Genomic DNA, 27,823 nt, shown 5'->3' on the forward strand with positions numbered 1-27,823 from the left:
TAAACAATATAGTAGTGTACAAAATACTATTGTACCTAACGTAGGACCAAAATAATTCAACTTAAATTTTGAGGAAAATTACAGAAACAAACTTACATCAAATTATAAATGTAATATTATTTTATAACTTAAATCACGAATCACATATGGTCTCCAACGATTGACCTTTTTGGGACTAGTAAATTTTTTAAATTATTTTTTCATGTTAGAATTTTTTTAGTAACTAAAATAAGATTAACGTGTAATAAAAAAAATCATTTCATGTTTGTTATAGTAATAATACCAAGTCCAAATAGTAGTAAAGTGTTTTATCTTTTTCCTGTCAGCTTTGAACAAAAACGATTAATAATTCTAACTGTTCTTTAATACTCATACCTGGGACAAGATATAAACGGATATTAAATATTACCTTAAATGACGCATGAAGATTGAAACATTGCTCGAATTTACGTAGACCGAATATAAAACGGGTGTAGAAATTTTGAAGACTATCAAGTTTATTAAGCAATTCCTCCAATAAATATAAAGGTGAACTTTTATATTCCTTGGGGTCATGGTAAAATTTTCCAGCAGATAACATATATTTTCTGAATTCTTTGCCGGGGTGTTCACTGTATACGCGTTTTGATTCTCATGAGTCTGAACTTGAAATATTAAATAAGAAAATCTACTAAAGACAGCCGGCGTCAGCAATAGATTTGAAATTCTAAACTGCAACATGCGGAATTATCGGTACATGAATATTTCGCAAATCAAATATAATATTTACACTTACTATCTAGGAACCATAAATCACCTCGCGGTATGCAAAATAAACTCTACAAAACCCAGTATTGTTTTCAAATATATCTATTTAATGTAGTGTACACGCGAACATTCAGTCTAGTACAAACTTAATCTAGTGTAGAATTTGGCTTATAATTTCATAAGAATGAAAATGTAAACACAAAATATTGTAATTATTGTTACCCGAAAATAAGACATGGCTTAAACAATCTAAAAAAAAAGAAAATATTAATATTTAAATGTATTATTACTGTACTCTGTGGCCCTGTTGGCTTTTAAGCATAAACCGTATTGATTTTTTGCTGACTGGGTTCGATTGCCTACCTAGTCTATGATCTTCCGTTCAATTACCTTCTTCCATACAAATTTGTGGTCTGTGTTGTGTAGTCGCAATGGACGAGAAAATATATCGTGTTTCAAATTTTCGTGCTATAAAATGAATAAAATGTCCGAAGACAGTTATGAAGACCTTGTTATGTTCAGTAAATAATATATGTGTTTTCTAATTTGTTAATAATGAGGTTTCATAGACGTTGTGGGGATAGAGTTAGTCTTTTACACGACAATACAACTGCCGTAAGAAATTTTGTTGAATTTAATCACGGGTTAATTCTTAGTGCAGATCCACTCACTGATGATGTTATATTTGAAGTTTGCATAGATAGAAAGGTGAGTTTTTATTGGTCTTAGAGGCAATTAATAGTTGCATAAAAGGGACGCTTGCGTTCCCGGGTCAATGGTGGCTTCCTATTAGATTTTGTTAATCTTTAACCTTAGAAATTTTTAAATTTTACCCTTTTGCTAGTTAAATCATCTTTAATATTAACAATCAATAACCATTTGAAAATGTATTGTCTTTGCACCTACGTATTATTTTAAATTTAAAAAAAAAGGATTAAGATTGTTTATATGAGAATATGATCAAATCTGAAAATTATATATTTCTATGTGGGCATAGCTGCCATAGTTATCTGGGAACTGCCACAAAAAAATCAGTTTTGATGATTTTTATTTCTATAAAAACAAACCCCTATTTCCCTTGGTCTTGGCATCACGCGTGAATGGTTGGACCGATTTCGCTAATTCCTTTTTTGTTGTGTTTCTTATTGCCAGCAGAAGGTTCTTATGAAAGAAGAAAATAGGGCAGAAATGAAAAAAAAAAAGAATACTTAATTATCAAATTAAGTAATCATTAAAAGTAATGGTTCAATTGGAGTTATTATATTGACAAAATACATACCTATAGAATAATTATAGTTGCTAATTGTTTGTGGCATTAATCTTGAAAATTTATGTCATAAGTCGCCTGTTCCCATGTCGGAATATGAACAAAACTATTTATATATGCAGCAGAAAAACAAACAAAGAATTTTGTATATCATAAAGCATTTTTGTTAATTATACCAATTTGAATCAATATTCATAGTTAAGACAGGAAAATGCCTGTTGGGTGCACTAGTTACTATTTATATCAAAAAAGTTAAAAAATATTTATTATAATTATTGCTCCAGCACAACAGTGTTATTATATTATAAATTTGTGTTTTCACAAAATAACCGGCAATTTTTGCTGATAATGGCTATGTTGCTCTAGTTCTGTGCTACAGTATCCCTTCATGGGATAAATTTGTAGATCTAAATAAGTTTTTTTATTACTATTAGTAATCTGTACTAGACCAGTTTCTCACAACTAATCATATTATTTAATCATCTGTCCAAAGATCACAACTTTGTAATGCTTTCAAGGAGAAGCTGTTAGTGTAGAGAAGTAGTAACATACCAACATTTAATATTTATTTACTTTTAATTAATGGTTGAGAATTGCATGCTAGTTAGAAGTGGCTGATTGTTTGTGACCCATCATAATATGTACCACTTTCATGACAAATAAATAATTTATTTATTTAACTTTTTGCAACAAAATTTTTTATTTTCTTATATAATCCCATAACAATAGTTTATTTCCTTATGTATACACATGAGTATGATGGCAGGCCCGACGGCCTTCTTAAATATACAACACAATACATACATAAGACATGACAATCCAAGATCAAACTGAAAAAAAGGTGTTCTTGAGTAAGTTGTTCCAAAAAAGATCACATACAGATATGTTAATATTTACACAAAAGGCAAAGCAGGATTTGATAAAAGTCTAAAGTTCTTATAAAAAATATCGAAACATATCTGTTATACAATTTGTATACAGGAGCATCCTTTATCTTTGCAAGTAGCAATATCGAATTTATAGTGAACATTAACATCTTGGCTACTGTGTGTGGTAGGAATACCTGATTGAATCTATGGCCAAAAACCAGCATGTCTTTGTCTCAAAAATCTAGTCAATCTGATCATGTTTACTTTATAAAGCATGTAAGCAATACATGTGTGTGCTCTTTAAATTATTCATCAGTTTCATTGTTGGTATTTAGCCATTTCTAAAAGTGCTGTTTCGTATTGTGAGGATTTATTGAAATTGTGTTGTTATAACAAAAATTACTTGTGTGCTTTATTTTGATTTAAAAGAAAAAAAAACCATTAGGGGCCAGTAATATAATCTAAATATTGTGTCTGTGTGTACAAATGTATGTGTGTTTGTTTATCGCAAGGCCTTTCTTAGACATATCTTTAATTGTTAAAGACCCTTATTATACTTTTAAAATAGCATTTCTTTATATTGAATACTAAAAAATATATTTTCTTAAGAGACTTACTTACAAGTCACTAAATACACAAAAAAGATATGTGGTAGTTTGTTTAATACTGATTGGTTGCATTTGAAACAAAATCTCCTTAATTTTTTAAAGGAGTCTTTTTTTTACAAACAATTACTTATTTTACTATCAATCGATCCTAATGCTTAAAATATTTTTTTTGTGTTAGAATAGAAGTCACAATAGCTTTTTTTATATTCTCTAAACAATTTCAAAATATGGATATTAATATAATTAATATAAAAAAAACTTCTCTTAAATTTATTTTAAAAGTGTATTTGTTTTTGTGGTTAGTAATTCCCTTTTTGCCTTATTCGTTGGTTAGGTGTTAAGATGTGTTTTGATGCTTTATCTGGATAGATGCAAGCGGCGTCGCGCATGTCAAATGCATTCAAAAATACATTAATCAATAATGACGCGCAATTATATTGAATCGACTTCGTTCAGGTAAATATCTGGAATGGGAGCCTTGAAATCGGAGTCACCACCCTGGACCCTGAGTATATGGAGTTGCCTGCCACGGCAACTAAGCTTCGCAATACGGCCTGGGTATGTATAATTAATATCCTATAGCTGCAGTAGAATTAGTGACCAGAACGATTGTATTTTAATGGTCATGTATTTGCTTAAGATTATGTCCGGAAGTTCTGTGGTAAAGGATGGAGTTACACTGATACACTCATATGGTCCTAAGTTGGATAGTCTTCACGAAGGCGATTGCTTAGGTGTTATGAGAACTAGTAAGGTATGTGTACCGTTACTTATAATTGGTGAACGTTATTTTTATTTCGAATGCTCAACGACTGCCAACATCTCAATCCATGAATTCTTTTATATTTATTAATATACAATATTTGAAAAGCTTTGTTTTCCTACAGGCGTTTAATATTTTCAACAAGTCTTTACCAATAAAGATTCATACATTGATAGACTTCATTACAGGGCAAATAAGGCTATATTAATTGGTTTATTTTAATTATTACGAGTTGTTTTCAGGATGAATTAATGTTCTATGTAAATGGAAGATGTCTGGGTATAGCGGCGACTGAGATGCCCCCACGACTCTTTGCAGTTATCGATTTGTATGGCCAGTGCGTACAAGTTTCAATAATGCATACAAACTGCATGCGAACTATCATGGAGAATAGTTTGGATCAGGTAATTGTATGAATATTGTTGCAGCAGAATTAACATATCGAATAATCGATCTTCTTGCTGGTTCGCCGCGTTAGGATCGACATCCGAGACATTCATTGTAATGATTCTAAAGTGATTTGTATGAAAGATAACGAAATTTGACTTGAATAGCAAAGGTTCAGCTGTTTTGTTTAGTCTAATAATAATATTCTTACTTGAACATATATAATTCAGATTGAAGAAGATCCCAACAATGACGATTCAATAATGAGTGAATCGGAAGTGATGGCTGAGACTTTACAAGATAAGCCGTGTTCGGATGTCTTCGTACCAATGACTACGGAGGGCGCATGTGCTTTAGGTATTGTCTCATACTGATTACATTTCTGATGATTACGTATACGACTGATTAATAAGTCTTTTTCCTAATAAAACGAAATTTCTAAATATCTTCAAAACTATAATATATATGCGTAAGTATATGAAAATAATTAATTAATATTTTTATATCACATGGAACTTCATAAAATTACCTATCTTTTAAAATCAACATTATTTTAAAAATTACAAATAAATTTAAAAAAAAATCCGCAAGTATCGGAGATTAGGAATTATATTGAAATTACTCATGAAAATTTATTCAGTGTTAATACAGGTTTTAATTTGACAGTGGCCAGAGACCGACTTCGGTTTCATCCCAGATGTGGTATCTTGGTCAAACTGTCGAATAATAACAAGTAAGTTAAGTTAAGTTTTTATAATTTTATTTTATTTCGAGACTGAGGTACTAGCATATTTTTATCGTAGCTCCTAGATAGATAAACAATGACAACTGGTTTTTATTTTGGTAGAAGGGTAATTTCTCTATATAGGGATTAAATTGTAGGTCTGCCGAGCGCTCCCGTCCCTTAGACGACTATAATAACGGCGTCGTAATGACTCACAGACCGCTCTATGACAACGAGCTCTTTGAGATTCGAATAGACCGCCTCGTGGACAAGTGGAGCGGCAGTATAGAGGTCGGTTATAACTTGATTACTGTAAGCTGCTTTGCAACAATAAAAGGAACTTAATGGATTAAAACATGTCATGTAATGTCACTGAAGAAAAATTCTTTTTCTCTCAATGCTTGCCAATAAACTGGGAAGTATTTATATCACACAAAGTAAAGATTCAATCGCTGAATTAATGTTGAGATATTCATGTTTTTAATTTTTATATTCGAATGTATTTGTTAAATTTGTAATTTTAGCAATAAAAAGGTCCATCGAAACTGTCCAAAGCGCAATCTTGGAAACTGTTAATTAATTAAAACGCTAAACGGATCCGTTATCCGTCACTATTTAGCTACCAAGGTTTATCAATAGATATGTTAATAACTCAGGTCGGCGTTACAACCCACAACCCATCGACCATTCGGTTTCCGTCGACCATGACAAACATGGATTGTGGAACCATCATGATGTCTGGTTGTAAGGTTCTGATCAACGGACAAGGCACTTGTGTCGAATATGGCAATTTTAATTTGGATGAACTTCGGGTGAGTTATTTTAATTGTAACTTTTCACTTCACAACAAATAATTGTGATACTTGAACATAAATTAAATAAAAAATTTCGGTCCACTATTAAATGCTATTTGATATTAATTATGCTCATAGTAGGCGAGCCCACGATTCTTAATTATGGGGATTTACTCCAGCGTCATAGAGACCTATTGAGTTGCGAAGCATAGATATAATAATTTTTTTTATATAATGTATACATTTTCATGCATGGGGCGAGTGGCTATAGATTTTCAAAAATGTAAATAAAACATTAATAATGTACGTATGTTAAAGCTCAGTCCTCTTACTTGGAATTCGCCAAAATAATAGCAATACAATCCAAAATGAATGTTTAGGTATGGGTATTCTAATACTTTGTTTTTGTCTTGTGATTGTTTAAAAAAAATAAACAATGAAAAATATGAATATGAATGTTATGTGTATGATGTAGAAGTTTTTAGATTATATTAAATATTTTTATATAATGACTGGTTAAAATTTGAATTATATAATTTAGTCTTTTTTAACAATTTAGTATTGTTATTATGTCATTTCACTTACTGTGTTTTTATTTAAATGATTTTTGATTAAATATCATTGAATATATTGTGAAGAAAGAGCGTAAAGTGCTACTGGGAGTAAAGCGAATGTGGGGCGGCTCACTGCACGCCATCCATGGGGCGGTCACATGGACGGTGTGACATTGAGCTGGCCCATATATCGCTCGAGCAACACGGTAAGACTTGAGACAACATGCGAAAGAAAATTGAAAAAATAAGCACACATTTGGTATGCCAGCGGCAGATAATTTTTTTTTTGAAAATATTTAGAACCTCCGTTCTTTTAAAGTCTTTTGTTTTGTTTGTTTCGTTCTCCTAACTCTTCCCAATTTCCAATTTAAACGTGCAAAGGAAAGCACAAAAGTATTATTAAATCAGGTATTATTTGTCCAGGAAGGAGACACTATTGGTATGATGCGCAATTCTGCTGGTAAATTGCATTACTTCATAAACAGCATCGATCAGGGAGTTGCGGCAGACAAGGTGGACCAACAAGTTTGGGGAGTCATCGACCTCTATGGAATGACTGTCAAGGTATTTATTTTGTTTTATTCCACATAATTATTATATCTTAACAGTTAGTACTAATGCGATAGAACTACACAATAATACCTACACCGTTAATACTACAATTAAAAAGCATAAAAAAATATATACCTAGATATTATATCTAATAATATAGCAAGCAACTCTTGTGAACTCAGGCAGCGTACAAACAAACTCGATACAAATTCTATTTATTATATGTATTGCTCGCGTGAGTGGCGTTTCGCTAACCAAGTTGGAGTGTATCCATAAGTTGAGATTTCCGCCTCAGGGTTTTGCTTGGTACCCATAGACCCAGTCTCTCCATTATATCCAGATTATGAATCCCGACCCGTTAGTGTCTTAAACAAATACACTGACAAAGCTCTCTTCTGAGGCCTAGCTGACCATAACCCACCATACCCAGAACAACATATATAATATTGTATACAATATTGATTGCACTGATATTCGTGAAGCTACAAGCTATTCGGAATATGAACCCCAGGTTACTGTATGCCTTTTTCCATGTCTTATAATGTACTCCCAGATCTTTGACCTCTGAGATTCTAGCCAACGTATGGTATTATTGTATCGAGTGAGCAATCGTGCTCTAGAGAAAGATAAGCCTTTGAATATCGTCAAATTAAACTATAATCTATTTTTCCTACTCCAATTAATGTGTACTTTCTATGGGCATGTATATTTTGAGATCATCAGCGAAGAGCAAACACTTTGCATTCTTGACGACTTTCGGTAGGTCATTCAGCATTATCAGAAATTCCAACGGTCCCAAATTACTGCCTTGTGTCACGCCTGATCTCGTAAAGTAAGACTTCAATCGCATTCCACGTATTGCGTTCGACCTTCCATAAAATTTTTGACATTATACATTTCTTTGCATGTGTGCTTTTACGTTGACATATTAAACCTCTAAGTTTTTCATATTTACCTAAACAGGTGTCTAACCTGTCGGTCTCCTTTCAATTATAACATGCAAAAATTATTATTAGCAATTACGTTATTTTCGTCTAGGTATCGATAGTTGATGCGTGTGAGGATCTTTGTGAGATGGACACAAATGTCATGAACCAGCCAAACGTCTCCAACGTCCCTAACCTACCGTCGCCTGTACCTGCGAACACCAGTAAGTGTTTACTTGACACTAACCAAACACTGATTTGATAAATAATATTCGTGTATAAATATAATTAGCCTTGAATAATATTAACAATAGTATTTTTTTCGGAACATCCGTGACATGACGAGACAAGTTGCAATGTACGAACGGTCTCTGCCCCCATACTTTAGGATGTTTTGTTATCTAGGTTTGTTTATTAAAAACAAAATTTGTTGGCAGGCAGATACAGGCCTCAAATAGACGAAGACAGTCTTTTATTTCATTCGCTGCGTGATTCGTATGTTATTATTATTAACGATGGTAAGACTGCTCATCGGCCTAAGTGAGTATTATTTTAATGTTTACTATTATTAATTCCCAATTTTGTAGTAACTAAAATTATATCAAAAGGACTAATTAAATAGAGCTAGATATTACATTGAAATTTGTTTATTAGTATGAATTAAAATGTTGAAATGTTTTTGAAACTTATTTGAAAATTTTCTTACTTTTATGAATTAAAGCGGAAAGTGTAATTAAATTAATCCCGAATCTCAGATTGGAGAAAGATCGATACAAACAAATCAAAACAAACACGTTCGATAATTACTCAATACGACGACACATACACTGTGCCCTATATACGTTTTTTTTGGGTATAAGCCTGTTGATGACCGATTAATCGATGGTATCAATCGGACAATTGCCATACGATTGTTTCTGAAACTTTAAAATTTTGATGAAAACATTTTTCTGCTACAAGAAGTTATTTGTTTACCAAAAATGTTTGTCGACATAAAATGCCAATCACATGCTTATTAATAGGATTAGTACTGGTGGCATTGAATTGTATTTATGTACGACCTGTCCTGGCTTATCACAATAACCCTTCGTGAGTTTGGCAATTTACCGTTGCTTAACTTATATAAACAAAAGCAGTCGCATAATAATAATAGGATTTTTGTAAGAAAAATAATATTTTATTATTCTAAGATGCGCCCGCCGCGCCGATGCGCCGTCCCGGAGAACGCCTCCTATAACTTTATCTATCCTATTTTATCTTTTGCTGTCAGCTGGAAATATGTAATATATTTCCAGCATTCAATCTCGCCAGCCTATCGCTCTTTTGGTTTGCCATTGGTCCCCTGTACTTTTGGCCCAATACGTTCACACCCTCTAATTGACCATCTTCCATCTGTAAAATGGTCTACGAGCCGTGCCCATATCCATTGTTAAAGGCACATTCCTCGGCGTCTTTTTTTTTGCTTTTCCGCAGTATTTTCGTCTCTGTATGTAATTTGGTTTGATTTCAACCTTATTTCCTTGTACATGCACGCTGCACGCTAACATAATTATCGTTATTCGTAAAAAGAAGAAATATTAGAATAACTGTGATATGTTGTAAAACTTAACAACAACATGCTAGCATTGAGAGTGAATTAAGCCATCTAAGTGAATTTTCATAGGATGATTATTTTGTTGTGATTATGTGAAAGAGGAACCCTCCATGTTTTTTTTTAAATTTTAACCGAGATCTATTTATAAAAGGATTATGCAGTCCTTATATTGTTCTTAATAAAGTTTTAAAGTTTATTTATTTATATTTATTAAAACTTAATATATTACAAAAAAACGACTAACATAAATTGTTAGCATTAAGGATTAAGACTAAAAAAGTAATACGTAACGGGTAACGTGTAAGAAAGACATATGCATAACCAAATGAACAAAAAAATATATTACAAATAACACTGAAAACTTATACAATTACCAAACTTAATCTAAACACTAAAAGCTAATCTTACGGTTCATCAATCAATTTAAAATGCAATACAAAATAATAAGAAGCCCTGTACAATTTGCCCGCGAATTTAATTTGTACGTTTAACACATCCGCCATAACCACTTGACCTCAGATTTCTGATTGATTTATTGATGAACTAGGGGTGTCGAGTCTATGACACGGTTTCCTAACGACGTGACGGCTCGCATTCCACGAGGCTAATATATGGAGTTAAATATTATTTTCAGCGCTTTCGAATTCTTCAACAATGGTATAGTGATGACGAATCGAACGTTAAAGACCAATGAGCTGTTTCAAGTTAGACTCGACCTGGTCATACCCAAGTGGGCCGGCAGTATCGAGATAGGGGTCACGCAGTATTCCTCCAATGATATAAAGACACCGTTCAAAATGAGTCACGCTAAGTGAGTACTTTGCTCAAATTAAAAAAAAATCAATCTATTTGAAGATTTTCATTCATCATTCATTAAATTACTATTTTTCAACAGATCAGGCACTTGGGTCATGGCCGGCGAAGACATTATACGCAATGGAAGCGTTATAATACCGAAATATATTAGAAATCTCAATGGATTATGTGTGAGTTTGTTTATTATTAGCTATTATTCGACTCACTGTTCCTCGGGAGGGAAACAGTAAAACATAACTATTGTACACACTATTAAGCAAATAATAAAGCGTATATTTAGAAATAATTTTTAAACTGTTCAGTATTTTCAGGTATTAACATTACTTTTTATAATATTGGTATTATATTAATTATTACTGAAATATTTGAAAAATACACATAACTTTAAGAGCTGAGTCGTAATTGCTACTAGCCGTAGAAAATAACTGTTGTCAAAAACTCTGCAATTAAATCTACGACTTGTAATAATTACGATTGGTATGTTGAATATAGAAATTCAAAATTTAAGCTATTGTTAGCTTCTAATATTCATCTAATTAAATTCTAAACATTTTTATGAAACATATTCTTAAGAATCTTGCTACAAGTGCGCATGTGCAATAGTTATTCATTTGACTCGTTCGGTTGTTACGAATTGAGTCGACCATCTTCCCGAAGTGGAATGGTCGAGTCGGAGGAGGGAGTTGTGATTATAAAAGAGGTTGTGACACATGCGCACGGGCCTTTTCTTTGTACAAGTTTGAAGTTATAAAATCAGTGAAGTAAATTATAGTGAATTAAGTCATCATTGAAGTGTTTAATTTCCTACCCTAAGAACTAAATCAACTACCGCTAACACTATGTTTTGTGGTCATATTCAATAACTTGTTTAGTTTATGAGTATATATAAAAATAATGCTTTTCAGGAGGGAGACACTGTGGGTGTGATGCGAAAGGACATGGGCATTCTACATTTCTTTGTGAATGGCATCGATCAAGGTCCGGCCGCTTTTAATATACCAGGACAAGTTTTTGGTGTTATTGGTAAGTAGATTGTTTTACTAAGTATTCGTTCGGACGTTGAGCAATCGTGTATTGTTATTTAAATATAATTTCGTATTCTAGACTTATATGGAAGAGTGGCGCAAGCGACGATAGTAGACACCTATTCACCGCCAACAACGTTTTCACCGGAGTCCCCAAACTCCTTCGAATCAAATACTACAGTATATCCGTAAGTTTTTTTAATTTTCACTTATGTGAGATAAATTTTAAAAACCTAAGTTCATATTGTTGGAGGGCACAGTCCCTCGAACGGCTGGATATTTATTATATATGAAATATGTAATAGTTATTTGTTATAGATATTATCGAAGATTTCATATGGATTCCTAAGTTTTTTGAAAAAACCGTTTCATCAGGGACTACGTTATAATGATGACTATGGCAATAAGCTGTAGGTTTTTGAATACTTTCCTTTTTATGGAAATCGTATGAATTGTATTTCTAGGGAAATGTGCTTCCACCGCGTACACGGGCGTAATGCGCGCTTGAGTCGTACGCGATTGACTGCGTCACGTACGGCGGTCTACTCGGAGTTCAACGATGCAGTGCTCTTTAGTTCTAGGCCTTTGCGAGAGTGCGATATGTTCGAACTAAGGATAGATTCTATGGTTGACTGCTGGATTGGGAGCTTGGAGATTGGTAAGTAGGGACAAGGGATCTGTCTCTTTTCACCACTGTGTAAATATAATTTGACAGAAAGAGACGAAAGATTGCTTTAGTTAAAACAATTACTCTGATTTAGTTTTTTAGAACTGGAGGGTTAGTTTACGTTTACGAAATACTTCTGGATCTGTTTTAGAAAATATTTATTTATGGGCATGGGCCTCTTAAACCATTTATTATATACGACACTGAGTGAGCTTTTTCTTAATAATTTACCACATAAGCGATGTGACGTCATCTTACAGGTGTGACAGCAATTCGTCCAGATGACCTGGATGATTGCGTCCTAGCGGGAACTGCGACGGACCTGAACTACGACACGTACATTTTGAGCGGCTCGGCAATGATGAAGGATGGAGAGTGTGTGAGAAGTGGATACTCCTTGGACCTGGATACATTGACTGTTGGAAGTCGAGTTGGTGAGTCTTTTCTACCTTAAAATTTCCTAGTAATTTCTTCCTAAAAGCTATTATTTCAGTTTCTTAAGTGAACAATTCAATTTTTATTATTAAAAATATATGTGACATACATAATTAATAATATATTTATTTATTTATATCCTTATATCAGAATACAGTATAGTTATTGTTTTTTTTAATCTACGATTCCGTGTGCCTACGGGCAAAGGCATTGTCTGTCCTCCATTTTGAATGAGTAATTCTAAAAATAAAAGAATATAATATATAAGAAATAAGAAGAAAGAGAAAAAAAAATAAAGGAAAGGATAATTCCTTACGTATTTGTGCTGTTGCGTTTGAATGCTCCAGTGAATCAAATGCCTTGCAGTAGTCTACAAAGGAACAGCAATATGGAATGTTATATTGCTATCAAACTAGCAACGCGCATGATATCCACTGTCGAGTAGTTGTTTGCAGCAGATGGGCTAGACGGTGCCCGTTAACTATTAGTTCGTCATATCTGATGTAGGCCAGTTCTCCACCAGGAATATTCCCTTGATTAAAACTGTTTCTGCCACACACTCACTAGTACGTTATGGATTTACCCTTTTGTCAAAGTATATTATTAATTTTGCTTTGTTTTTCCAAGTACTGGACTTCTTCTTTCAATGCTTTATTCTCTTCTATGAGTGGCTTTAATCTTTCGTAACTGAACATACAAAAACTAAACATAAAAATATTTACTATTTATAAAAAGTCTTGCCTTTGGGTTCATTCTATAGTAGATTCGAATGTCTTAGGTGTTATGTGGCATGCGGATAGAAGCCTCCACTATTACTTAGATGGAATGGATATGGGGAAGGCGTGGTTTGTTCCTCATCTTAACATCTACGCTGTTGTCGACCTCTATGGACAATGCACTCAGGTAACAAAATATGTATCATAATTTTTTTCTAAATAAATATCGTCTAAGGCAGATATTGTTATAATTATAATAAGGGTTTAGAGTTTTAAAGTTAATTACAAATATCAGCATATTTTTGTCATTTTGTTGATGAATAGATCGCTTTGGGAGCCGATATTTTAATATTGTTATTTTGGCTTAGGTTAAATTGAAAATGAATATAGGCAGAGTATCTTTAATTGTAAATTGGTTTTGTGATAATTACTGTAAGTAAGCGAAATAAATTTTTAAAAAATCATGTTATTTTAACCTCTTTTGTATCTAGGTGACAATACTACAGAACGAAGAAAGAACTTTTAACTACAACGGCTGTCCACTCGCCGACAATCCGTTTTTCGGTCTACCACGGTTATTGGCCACACCGCCACCGCCATATTGGTAAGTGCCATTTTCTTTTCTATTTAAGATTTTCTCAAATGTATACTCAAAATGCGTTTTAATTTCTATAGGAGTTTTTCCGAGTACTATGGAGACAACGTCCGGTTAACTCACGAGTATTCGGTCGCTAAGAGGTTGACTCCCGATCCTACGGGAGCACTAGTTTTCAGCTCCGATCACTTGGCTGTGGGGGAAATGTTTGAGGTAATATTTTTATTACTTTTAAATCAAAAACACTATTTTTATGTATAATCGAATAAAAAGGAAGCGTAGGATGCAAAGCTTAGCTCCTTCGTACGTGGATCGATCTGGATGGTACAGTTAGTTTTCAGGATATTAATTAAAATAAGTCTCGTGGATTGGATTGTATGTCAGAATAAAGTGAAACATCTCTGAAGCCTATCTCTACGGAATACTTTGTACGAGATGTAAACGTCTCAGTGGAGAGCGCAAATGTCTTATTCGCGAAGGCTCTAGAATGAGCGGTACCGGGATTTATAAACTTATATAGATTAATTGGGTGCTTTTGAATTATAATTAATTGTTAAATGAGTTTGCTTTAATATAAATTGAATTTAAGTACGTCTCATAGTGTACATAGTTTCGAAAACTTCTAACCGAGAAATCATTTCGCGTCACCGTATGTATGATATGTTTCTGATTTTGTAATTTAGTAGATATACAGTGTGTAAACAGAAAATATGCTAAGTCGAGTGAATTTTGGTATGTAGAGGTTTAAATTGGAAATTAGCGGCAAAAGGTCAATCTTATATTTCCTACTCCGATCGAAGGCCCCATCAAAGTAATATATGCAATCACACCAATAGCAATAAATAAAAGATAGCTGTAATCCGATTAAAAAAATTCTCCTTCAAGGTGTAAGAGCTATGTTAACCAAAGAAAATACTAAATAAAAGATAATATTCACGTTCTGTGTAAAAATGAGTCAGCGTGAAGTTTACTATTACTGTTAATAATAATAATCGTTTATTTGCCAAGATAGTGGTACAGTGGTTATATCAATCAATTGCAAATATCCGCACAATCAGCCATATATAAATAGGCACGCAAATTTCATATAAATTTTTACAATGTCTTGTAATAAGAACATAAAATAATATCAAAGGTAAGGAATGGAATAAGTATAAGTACTGGAATGCTCCACAAAATTATATAATAATGTAACAATAAATTTTACAGTATATTGGTTTCTTAGTTTTGCGAGCCAATCAAAAGTTGAAAATAAACTCATTAAAAAAATTACTTCTTGATGTATGTTTGTATAACACTATTATGATTTTGTATTATTGCTACCTTCCTATTTATCGTTTCGTAGATAAAAATCACGGAATGCCAAGACAGTTTTGCTGGAGGTTTTCGTATGGGTGTGACCGATATAAATATTTTGAACGCACATGTCAATAGAAGCCTGCCCCCATCTATTATATACTTGCCACATTACACCGCTTATGTTGATGGTAAGTTATTTGAAAAATAATGTTACTTCAATTATAAATTTGTACTTTTAAATGTACAAGCGTATTGATTAATTTAATGCAGTATGGCAGCTGTCAAAATAATACTGTTTAGTTACCAGTTTATAACAAAGTGCGCTACAACCTTATAAGGCCTGGGTCTCGGATTTCTGTTATCAGTTTTCTGGGCCGGACACATACCGTCGACTTTTTGGGTACAAGGCTTACCGGTTTCTTCATGATATCTTCATCCAGCGTGCGTGTGAGTGTTAAGCGCGCACATAGACAAAAAGTCCATTGTGGCACAGCCGGGGTTCGAACCTACGACCTCAGGGATGAGAGTTAGTTACTATTAGTGTTAAAAACGTGATATAACTCGAAATATGAATCGCTACGTATATTATTTGTATTTTTATATAATTTTGCGGTATATAGGGAGATACATGAAATATTCGAAGCCTGGTACCCGGGAGCAAGACTGGTGCACTGTCTCACCGTCATTCGAGTGGCTGAGACCTGGAGACCGTGTCGGTCTGAAGAAGACTACCGACGGACGTGTCTTGGTGTATTACAACTGCGAGTGTATTGATACGGCATTTGAACGGGTTCCTGATGTAAGTTCCTCTATGCTCAACACACGCTAACACAAAATACTAATACTAAACGCACACAATTGGCTTTGCACAATGACAATACTTATTTACGATCTAGATCTGACTTAACTAATAATTAATTTAAATCTAACCTAATTTACTAAAAAGGGTATTTAAAATAAGAAATCACTCCGTTATTGTGTAAAAAAATTGTCTCTTAGCAATTAAGCACTAATTTACAAATTCAAATCGTTTAGTCCTCTTCAATCTTCTACCTTGGCCCGTGGTGTCAAGAAGTTGAAGAGCCTCGAGATTGACATGTTCAGGGAACCTTTGTCCATCAATCCTTTTGATTATTGTGGTGATGTTCCTCTACGTTAAGTCGCGTTGGAAGTGGTCATTGCGAATGCAGGGAGCATGCATGGCACTGCATTGCACGTTGAAAATAAAGTATCGTCAGGATCCGAGTATTTTTTATAGCTTAGTCACGTTTAAAGAATATTTCAGAAAGTGTACGTGGTGATGGAGCTGTATGGATGCGTTTACAAGATTCAAGCAATAAAACGGGACAATGTTGTCGCCTTGCCGCAGACAAGTAAGTAATACGTGTTACCGCAATACGCTGCAAGCCAAGCATTTGTTTCTGGGATCACTATCTCATCACGATCTAACATCCAACATCCTTGTTGGCAGTCAGTTCTAAATTATGTCTCGGCCATCATAATCTTTGAGCGTTTATCATGTGATACGCATGTTTTTCTCAATTAGTAAAATACTTGTAACGTTCAGATTAAATTCCATGTAAGTAAAAATTATTCAACTTAACGATGTGATTGAATTTGCAATATTAGTCGTAAAAAATAACTATTATGTTATATGTTTGTGACATATAAAATTACAATTGTTTGTAATGCCAGCGTTGATCAAATTCACCATTTCATTAACCTACTTATAAAAATAAGGTTATTGGTTCAATCTTTGTTTATGTGGTAAACGTTAATTAAAATTGGTATTCCAACTGCTAGGTAAACTATAAATCATAAATCTAGTTGTCAGGATCTGAACACAGCCTATTTTTTCAAAATTGTTTTATCATTAACACTTGCCATTGTTTACCTGACCTACTTTGCTCCTCCAAGCGTACGCATAAAATACTGGGGCATAAAGTCTATTATCTAATTCTATAGATAGGATTCCATAAATTAAATTGCTGAGTTCTGTCCCTGGCTTCTTTCTATGTGCGCATGTGAAGCGAATCCCGCCTTAGACCCAAAAATAGACGGCATGTGTCAGGCACAGGAGGCTGGAGATGATCACCTACTTCCCTTATACATTGACAAATAGTCATGAAGCAGATATAGAAATCAGAGACACTACAGACCTAAGAAAGTAGCGTACCGCCACTGATTTTTTTTTATTAGAGCAAGTCAAACATACACACGTTTCGATAAACAAATATCTAATATCCGAAATCACTCAGACGAGACGAAGTGTTATAGCGCCACTGATAAATTAGTTTTGATTGCTCCACTTATGACTAATTTTGGCGCTGTCATAAATTTACATCGCTCTGTAATATTGTACTCGAGTTGCACAATACCGGTATTTTTTGTTGACTTAGCTTTAACTAACGCTGCGATCACTGTTGCGTTGTAAGTTTTATTATGGGTTAAAAAAGTTAAGTTATTAGTATTATTTGACGATTGAGAAGGATCGCTCGCGTGATAATGTCAAATTTCAATTTTGGTAAATTTGTGGTGGATGATTTTTGATTTCCCTCACTTTCGATCGAACAAACGTATAGTTTCGGTATGTCTTTTGTATTTTAGTTGTGGTATTGCTTTACTTACCAATTACTGTATACAAAACATATTTTTGCATACCTAGCAGGTGTCATCAGAAAAACAGATTTTAAATTTCGGTCTCAACTATTGATGACGTTGTGTATTTTGAGACAAAAGTAAACTAATGGAAAATACATTATATAAATAATAAAGAATACGATGGAGGATCACTGGGCCTCCTCTGCCCCTCCCTTATTATTAGTTAACCTTGATAAGTTTAGTACCGTGAAGTTATAACAAAACACTAATTGAAATTACTGCTATTCCTTTATTATTTTAAAATTTCAGTACCAAACGACTCGTTGTACATAAAACCCACTACGGAGGTGGAAGTGGACCTGAACATGGAGAGTTGTACGAGTGAAACGGAAGGCACCTTGTCTACGGTAACTGTGATGCCATTGGAGAGACGTCGTCGCTCACCTTTACCGTACACCTTTCACTATGTTCACGGAAAGAATATCAAACTGTGTAGCTCCGGTAAGTTTGCAGCCACGGATATTAAATTCCTTCAAAATACCTTAAAAATGAATAAAAATAGAAATTATTAATGTGATTTGTTAACCTCGCATTAGACAGATAGATGTAATAAGTACTCGGTTAATGATTGTTATGTTAATTGTAGATACAGTTGCCGTGCGTACGGCGGGCTACAACGATGCGATTGCTATCGTAAGCCAGCCTCTCCGAAGGGGCCACAGTTTTAGGGTAAGATACATTTTTCATTATATTGCTGGCGAAAACACCGAAAGATCTTTGGCAGAACAAAAAATCAGGTATTATTTTTTCTATAACAGTATTTGAACTACAGCTGTTTAAAACTGTGTCACTGTCAGTCAGTCTTCATTTCTTGCAAAAAAACTTTGGGATGACCAATGCTTTAAAACTTACTTATTGTTTAATTTCTTTTAACTATACTATCTGCGTTACTAATTGATGTTTGAAATGTTTCTTTTATAAAGATTTGTTTATCTTATTTTTTCTCTCTGCCAAAGTTCTTACCATTAAAGCTCTTTTGCTAAAACTAGAAATGCTTGTGAAATTAACCCCAGAATAGATGATTGTAGAAACTAATAAATGCACCTGAGCAAATTATTATATATTCTTAAACTTTTCTTGAATTCAACTTTCAATTAGAAGAAATTGTTTAAATACAATATATTCAAGTATAACATAGAATGGTAAAGATTTCGTATTGATAAAATATTCTACGTTGTTTCTAATGAAAATGTTTGGCTCTAAGACGCTACGAAACCAAATAGATTGGGTGAGATCAATGACGTACGTTGGATTGGTCGGACTTGAATTCGTGTTTGTACGTGTTTGTGTTGTAACCACGGTTATTGATATAATTGCGGGCTTTCAACTTTTTTTTTCTGTTAGATGTTATGAGTGGTGGACAGTTTCTTGCCTTTTCTTCTCTTCTAAAAATAGATCTATAAGCCCTTAAGTTTTTTAATAGTGTTATTGTGTGTTAGAATTGGGAAGCTTACGTTTTACATTCTCACCCCTCTATTTGGAAGTCGTATCGTAGTGCTTAGAAATTGCATTGCAAATGACATAAAGTTTAGTATTAAGGTGTAGCATTGCGAATTCTATAACTTGTATTATAAGGCCCTTGCGAATTTTATGATGTTTATTATGAATAATGAAAATATCTGAAGTAAAAGGCTATTATGTATATGAGCCTGTGAACAAGAATTCTATAAAAATACAGCTGGCATCATCAAAGGCCAACAAAAAGGGGTAAAAAGGAAGCCTAAGTCCCTGTCAGTATATCAGTATAAGTCAGCCATCCTTTTGTATTGTATGATGTGTTATTGAAAACAAATTAAAAAGACATTTAGATTATTTTTTATCGAGTGAGATCACCAATAATAATTTTTTAACAAATTACACTATGTCTGACTATACTTAGTTTAGAAGTAGCATTGGTTGCTTCGGTAGCTTTGCGAATCACGAGCCAAGAGACTAGATGTTATTACAAATTAATTTCATCACTTTCACGGTTCATATATTATGCTTTGCGAGAATTGCGAAAGTGTTTGGCTATGCGCTATGTTGGGCTTTGCAAATTTTTTTAACGTGTGTCAAACGACTTGGACGAGACATCATCGTCAAGCGACAGTGAGTAAAAACATCATATTAAGACGCCTCTTTACTTCAAATGTGAAATATCCCTGTTGTGTCAAATCCTGGGGAGAAAATCTTTAACATACTTCCTTGTCTGTAAAAGATCAGAGAACAAGACAGAAAGTTATTGAGACACATTAAATGACACGAAATCCAACGAACTAACACGTACCTGGTCCGTTTAGTTGATCATTTTTATATAATTCACAGATTCTTTGATCAAACCATGACTCCAACGTAACAAATCAAAATATAAATTTAATTATTTTCATGTTTATGAAGTGAAAGTTTTTCTGTTAGAAATTTCACATTATCAAACGATTTAAATCGATAATTTTGATTACAATTTTAACAGAGGAAACTATTATATACCTTAATTATAGCATATTGCGATTTTTTTGTAGTTTCATGCAATGCGAAGTGCTTCCGATAGAAAAGCTCTCACTGTAAAGTGAACGTCGCACAATAGTTATCAAATAAAAGCTTTACTGCGAGTTTACATAAATAGTCAAATTTTCTTGGTTTTATAAAATATTGCTTTTGTTTTAACCGTGAAACACTTTTTGGCACTTTTTCCAAATTATACGGAATGTGCTATGTTGACCGCATGCTATTTATCAATTGTGTGGTTGATAGTACGGAATCTTTAATAGTTTTGGTCTGTGCAGTTCCGGATCGACAAGGTGGATCAAGACTGGGAAGGCAGTGTTGCGATAGGGGCCATGGCGACGCTGCCTACGGACAGTCTCCCGTCAGTTGCGACCCGGCTCGACCCTGCTGCCTGGGTTCTCACTAGCGACCACTTATACGATGGCACTTATTACGTGAGTATTACTTGTTGATGGACAGATATTTGGAATCCTCAAATCGTCGATTTGTGGTCCGAAACGGCTCTATTATTTTTATATTACTTTTGTAATGCAATGGCATAAAAAGCAGTTTCCCTTACATTTTATTGTGTAATATTTGTTAATTAAATTAAATTTATTGTAATTTTTAGTTACGCGCTCCGATGGCTATTGAGCTTGAGGAAGTGAATGAGCAGTCGGTTCTGACTCTCCACTTTAGGTTCAACAGTGACCTGGTGGTGGAGTTAGATGGAAGAGTTTTAGCCATCGTCGGATCTGTCTCGAGACTCAACAGCCATGTGTACCCCTTGGTGGATCTATACGGAAAAGTTTGTCAGGTGACGTTTCTATTGATAGAAAAATCTTTATATCGTTACTGTACTCAAACAGCCTGACTTTCAGACATTTTAGGAAATGAAACGATGAATTTATTAAGATATTTTATTTTATTTTTGTAGGTCTCGGTTTTGCTGCATCCGTATTCTATTATAAGTGGAACGTCACTAGATTTGCCGATAATCGCTGAAAACAGACGCGAAGAATCTCTAGCGGAGCTTGAACAAGAACTGGAGAATACAAGTGAAAATAGATTGCAACGCAGAAACCGGGCATTCAGTGAAAACAATCTGATAGATGATTTCGAGATAGCGGGTCCCAGCACAGACGTCAGAAACACCTTATTCAATGACGTCAGAATCGCGCAAAACAAAGTGATGCATCAGAGTTTGATACTAACCTCGGACAGGGGGCACAGGGTCGTGCAAAAGAGTCACTCCACTCACAATTTCAGTACCGAGGAATTTGACGCACGACCGAGGGACGACTGCGATACCAACATTCAGCATAACGACCGCTACCCTGAAGCCGACGTGGATAATCTGGATAACGAAATCATGGACGCGCTCACCTTGGAGACGGGGAATCTTCCAGATTTAACCGAGGAACAATCTTCGTCGATGGATGACTCTACTCGAAGGGATGACGGTGAACCGTTGTCGGTGGAAAATTTAAATTACTTGAACAGAATTTTGGGCTTGGATCAAGAGAGCGAAGGTAGTCTAGAAGCGGAGTGGGAAGCCTCGGGCGAAGGCTGTGAGCATCTGCATTTGGTGCTGAAGTATTGGAATTTTTTGGTGCTGCCTTACCCGGAGTTAAGGAAAGCGGTTTCTTGGGGACAAGTCAAGTGCTACTGCAGCAATTGTGTACCGGATGCTGAGCCGTTGTTCGCTGGTGAGTTCAGGCCACGTCTAGGCATTCGGCTAACTCGTGACTTAATCCTCGACTATTAAACTATTTATTTCATTAAAGGTTGGGTTCGCATTGAGCGTATCGACGGTATCGGTGCGGCGACACGTGGCTTCTGGCACATCGTCCGTTCGACACTCGGCGCAGCACAAGCAGTTGAACGAGCAGTTGCTAAGCGACCGGCCAAGATGTCTTCCACCCTTTTAACTACGCCGAGCGATGTGTACGTTCGTACGATTTTCTATATGCTTCTCTACTTGCTACTACTACATAATTAATAACGTTTATTTTATTATTATGTCTGTTTTCGTGTGGCAGCGCCACCTATAGAGTCTAGAACTGTAAATAAACCGTTCAAAGGTTTTTAACAAATACGATTATTAGATAGGTGTTTATTAAATTAATGAAAATTAAATTATATAAAATTTTATCTTATCTTGTGCATTCTTAGGGTCTGTTTTATAATGTATAGATTAGGGAATGCAATCCCGACTCGAGATCGTGAATTCGAGATCCCGCGGGATTAGAAATATCAATCCGGCGAGATCCCGAAAATTTCGGGATCTCATATAGTTTAAAAAGAATATTTCACATGACTGAATACGATGAAAACTGCATATTTGTGATAGTGTATATATGTAAATAAAATATTATTTGAAAGAAAACAAAAGCCTTTATCCTTTAATTATTTATTTATTTATTGTATAAGTGTTCTTAATATAAAGGAAGTTGATGTGGTGGAAACACAAACTGTGCACAGTTTTTCTATCCACCAGGACATCGAACATAATTAAATCATTAACACACACACACATATATATATATATATATATATATATATATATATATATATACTAAGGCCAGTGACATATATACTGTTAATTTAAATTTATAAAAATAAACGATTTGAAATTGCACGTAAAACGTCGTAAACACATCTAAACACTGACGCGCCATAGATAGCCGATGCTAGAAACCTGTTCTTGTCGAGAATTCTCGTTCACATACAGGATGAGTTCCTATATTCGTATATTTTTCTAGTTTTTTTTAATATTACTAACTAAACAACTAACAATTTTAATTACATGAACATAATGTAAAGTAACTTCTAAAAAAAGAGTATCTTCTAAAGTGTATCAAGGGTGATATCTGCTAACCGGCATCTAATGTCCATTACAATGTACCCTATGTAATGTTCAATGTCGCGTGAAGCGTCCCAGCGGATGTGTGTAGAACCGCTGACCATTGCAGCCCAATCCCGTCTCGTCTCGTCATATTATGCTTCGGGATTGATCCCGAAAAATTACACGACGGGATCTCGATCTCGCGAGATCGGGATTGCATTCCCTAGTATGGATAAGGTACCAAATAGCTATGCAACACATAAATTATTTGAAACATAAAAGTTCCGAATAAGAAACTTTGCGTTGTGTGTCTAATAGCGCTAACTGACAGTCGTGAAATGCAACAATAATGTTTATCCTACCAATATGTAATAAATAGCTTATCTGGAACTTATCCATACATTGTGAAACAGACCCTTGGTGCGATATAATGTGACATCTATTGTTAGATTATATTTAAAATAAATATGTATTTTAATTTCTAGATGGATGGATGAAGAAGGGAAGCCACATTATACAGTTTTAGCCATAGAAATCGATATAGAGTAAGTTTAACCGAGAAGTCGTAAATTTTTGGGTTTTTATTAGTTATTTCTTTGAACTATTTAATGACCACTAACAAAGATATTTTTTATCAGTGTATCCTTCTCTTTCAGGGGCAACGAAGCCGATAAAGACAGGCTGCTAGCCTTTCTCATTTACATGAAGCCTCACATTGTTTTCGTCGATGATAATCCACTGAGCCTAGACGAATGACCAACAATGACCGCCGTAACTCGTGCCTCGCAACGTGGTTAAAACAGAAGATGGACCGAATCTTTTGGTATATGAATTAAATTGAAACAAACTTAGCGATAATTAATTATCTATGTTCAATTCGGTGTCAACTTTCAAACCTTTGCACGTAGTGCTTTGACAGTGATAGTTAGCAACACAACTGTCACAAGCGTTTTTGTCTCTGTCATTTTAACATATAAATGAGGCTAAATTTGTTTTTTTTCAAATACCAAAAGATTACACTTTATTAAAAGCGTTAAGTGCTTAACCCACTTAAAACATATTTTATTTTATTAAAAAAATGTATTTTACGTATATTTTTAAATGTTTATTACACGTTTTTGTAAAGATCCGAGGCCTGCGGTTAATGGGATTTTTGATTAGACGATGCTAGTGAAAATGTCTAAATGTTTTGTCAATCAATTACATTAAAGTATACAACAAATTACTTGAATTGACATAAATATTAAGACATTTATAGGTTTTAACTTTGAGTCAAAGTTAAGTCGCCTTTAAATTGTTCGAATCTGAATGTACTAGATTTTACCCTGTATTTGTCTGTCATTTTAACACACATTATATCGAAAGCACTAATATTTTGTCATATTGATATGAGGACCAGCCTCATTTTATATTAGGATAATGTAACGAAGGTATCTATCAAAAGTACATACTTAGTAATTAATATTAACTTAAACAATTTAATGTCCGTTTCACGAAAGTTTCACTTTGTGACTAAATTGTACACATTTGGTACAGACATACTTCTAATCACGTGTAAAATCTTTTGTGGCCCCAAATGGTTCCTTTCGTTAATGTTATAAGGGAATATCAGTCGTTGGCAACACCAACTCAGTTTGGTATAGCGATGTGTGGTTTGTTAGTGCTTCCGATTTTAGTTCCAAATACAGCAACGGAGCCTTGTCTACGTTTATATTAATATTCTTGTATATTATTGTCTTCGTTTTATTAGTGCTAAGGGTGCTGTTCTGTTGGTAAATTTAGAGCTAAAACACTCATACACACTCGTATATGCCACATAATAATAATCCCTTTTTATTTATCCTTTAGCACTTTCGCGAAACGGAGAATCATCATTTTAAAAAATCTTAATGTTCATAGAAAAATGTAAGCAATAGGTGTTTTAAAGAAATATCTATATCTGTTGAAAATATTAGCCAATAGTCGGGTCTTTGACCAAATGTCATATCAAATAATCTGATGCAAGATAAATAGCGAAGTTATGCATTTATTTCTTGGCAATTGAAGCCAGTTCAATTATAATGTATGTCTGCTTCGTCTTATATTTTGCATTACTGAAATCTATTTCGCTTGGCAAATCACTCAATTGCACTACGCCGTTGGCGTGTTTTCGCTCGTGATGCAGATTTTAATGTAAATGCGCCATTCTGCTATAGATATGTACTACCCTCTGCAGTATTCCGTTCGATCTCAGTCTAAAGTATTAAACGAATCTTGTCCAAGCAGCCGCACTAAAGGGAAAATTACCAAGTGTACTTAGACTTTGCTAACACCGACCAAATTTAAGAATTCGTGCTCATAGTCCTCTGAGCTAACATGGTTGTAACCCGAGTCTTAATGCACTTTATAAATGTCAGTCTTAGAGTCGTCCATTAAGTTATTTATAATGGTAGTAGTCTTTAAGTCAACGACTGATTATAAGAAGCACTAAGCTGTAAAAGACCTATACTAAATGGCTTATGTCAGTTAACCCTTAATGAGTGACTCTACGGCTGCAATAAAGCAATGTTCATTTATTTTAGGAAGTATAATTGTACAGGTTTCATTATTTTCCGTCAAGGAACAAATTAATTAGTGTTAAAAACAATTAAAGCAATGTAGATCTTTCATAATTTATTGTAATGTTTTAAGTACGACTGAAATTAAATTATTTAAAAGATTGTGTTCTTAATTTATGAGTATATATAAATAAATAAATCATTGTTCTTCTCGTATAATATAACGCCGTTGACTAGAGAGAGTATTTCTCAGCTTTTGCATTTTTTCGGCTGAGTCTTCCGTATTTGTATTATTGTGTCAATATAGCTTTTCTTTTGAATAAGAAAGATGCTGTGATATTTATATTTTGCAAGTTTATATGTATGCTATTCTTAATATTTTAACAATTAAGAGGAGTAACTGTTGAGTTTCTTGTCGGTTCTTCTCAGCAGACGCTACATTCCGAACCGGCAGCAACTACAAAAATATATATTGTTTGAATCGTATTTGCTGTTTTTTTTATCTCCTCATACATTTGTATAAAAAGAAAATAAATCTTTAGTTACTATAATTAATCCAAAGTAAAGTAAGTATTAAGGATGTATAGGACTACTTGGTGGCGATTCTGATCCCATCATAAAAATAGTCCAAATTTGGTTCAGTGATTTAAACAATACATTGGACCGAGTGGCGTCAATAAAATAGTCGTGTCAAATTAATTTTTAGAACAGTCGTGCCACGGTTTTCAGAGTAGAACAGAAATGTTTCACGTCTGCACTAATCTAAATTGGAGCTAGTGAAACTGGACTATGATTGCAGACAATTCTGCGTCATTGGGCATTTCTTAGGGCTACTGATACGCAGCAGCGATATTTAAAGTAAAATATTCGGTTTTCATTTAATACTCGGCATCTTATTGGTCTTGAGGCTTGGGTATTTATTTATAATAATATTTCATTCAGTCTAGATATTTTTTAGCTTATAATATAAACTAATATTACGCCTGGCATAAATTGTATAGCAATATAAACTTGCCTCATAAACCATTTTTCTAAAGGCGAATTTAATTTACTTGTGCGTAACATCTTTGTGTGTACTTTTATGCAAACATTTCACACATAGAAAGCCATTGGCAAACACGTTAAATGAAAATTCGACCTCAAGAGTTGTTATTGAATTGCAAAAAATAATAATAAAGAAATTGATGAAAAAATGTTATTAATGTGCTTACGTTTCTACGAAAACATGAATCTATTTACATTTTAGGCAAAATTAATCGATCCAACCCGAATTAAACAGCTGCTGAGGTTACTGAACTTTACTATATCTCTATAGACGTAATTTGACTAAACGTGTTATGTGAATATTTCTACAGAGTGGCTAAAGGAAAACGCTAAGTAAAAAAGGCTTACCATTATCTGCATTGTTAAGGTTATTTAATATTCAGTCAACGCGAATAAATGTGTCTGAGAAACCTTTTTCCCCAAAAGATCGGTAGATGTCCGCAATGACTGAGTGAAATAAGGATAAAAGTTTCCAATTATAACTATAAAATAATATTTCTCAGCAATGCTGGGTTGTATCCTTTGGTAAACACAAATTAAAACCTATTACGAGGCCCTCTCTATTTAAGCTCATAATATTGTGTTGTATTCTGCTCCATAGCTATATATAATAAGAAAGTATATAATTATGCTAAGTGTATGTATATAATGTTCTGTGTAGCTACTACTCTAATAGTCGAGGTTCTCGGAGAAGGCAATGTATTGATAGGAATACAAATAAGAGATGCTTCCGCATCTTGAAGCCAACTAAAGTGTTTATTTAGCTATCCTGTGTTGATAATCACTATTCAATACAAAATCTTTTGTTATATTTTTAGTTGGATCTATGCTCTGACGTAATGCGTTAATAACTATTTAAATCAAATAGAAATTACATATTGATCAAAAGAAATATAAATAATATATATTTATTTTGTTTCAGGCAATAATTT

The 27,823-nt window shown here is 33.9% G+C and overlaps 1 protein-coding gene across 1 annotated transcript; it reads left to right on the forward strand.

Moving 5' to 3' along the window:
* The first annotated feature begins 1,138 nt into the window (after positions 1-1,138).
* On the forward strand, positions 1,139-26,319 carry LOC123718417 (neuralized-like protein 4). The gene is made up of 31 exons (XM_045674865.1): positions 1,139-1,455; positions 3,948-4,049; positions 4,132-4,245; positions 4,497-4,658; positions 4,872-4,998; positions 5,308-5,374; positions 5,524-5,656; positions 6,022-6,177; positions 7,137-7,277; positions 8,304-8,415; positions 8,629-8,731; positions 10,420-10,596; positions 10,681-10,771; positions 11,507-11,624; positions 11,706-11,814; positions 12,091-12,284; positions 12,554-12,727; positions 13,507-13,631; positions 13,936-14,048; positions 14,120-14,252; positions 15,385-15,526; positions 15,959-16,137; positions 16,624-16,711; positions 18,249-18,440; positions 18,586-18,668; positions 20,762-20,917; positions 21,094-21,279; positions 21,400-22,171; positions 22,250-22,409; positions 23,796-23,855; positions 23,967-26,319. Exons 1-31 carry the CDS (start codon positions 1,303-1,305, stop codon positions 24,064-24,066), a joined length of 4,722 nt encoding a protein of 1,573 aa, XP_045530821.1. The 5' UTR covers positions 1,139-1,302; the 3' UTR covers positions 24,067-26,319.
* Positions 26,320-27,823: the final 1,504 nt, after the last annotated feature.

The sequence above is a fragment of the Pieris brassicae genome, chromosome Z, assembly GCF_905147105.1.
Source record: "Pieris brassicae chromosome Z, ilPieBrab1.1, whole genome shotgun sequence".
Lineage (NCBI taxonomy): Eukaryota > Metazoa > Arthropoda > Insecta > Lepidoptera > Pieridae > Pieris > Pieris brassicae.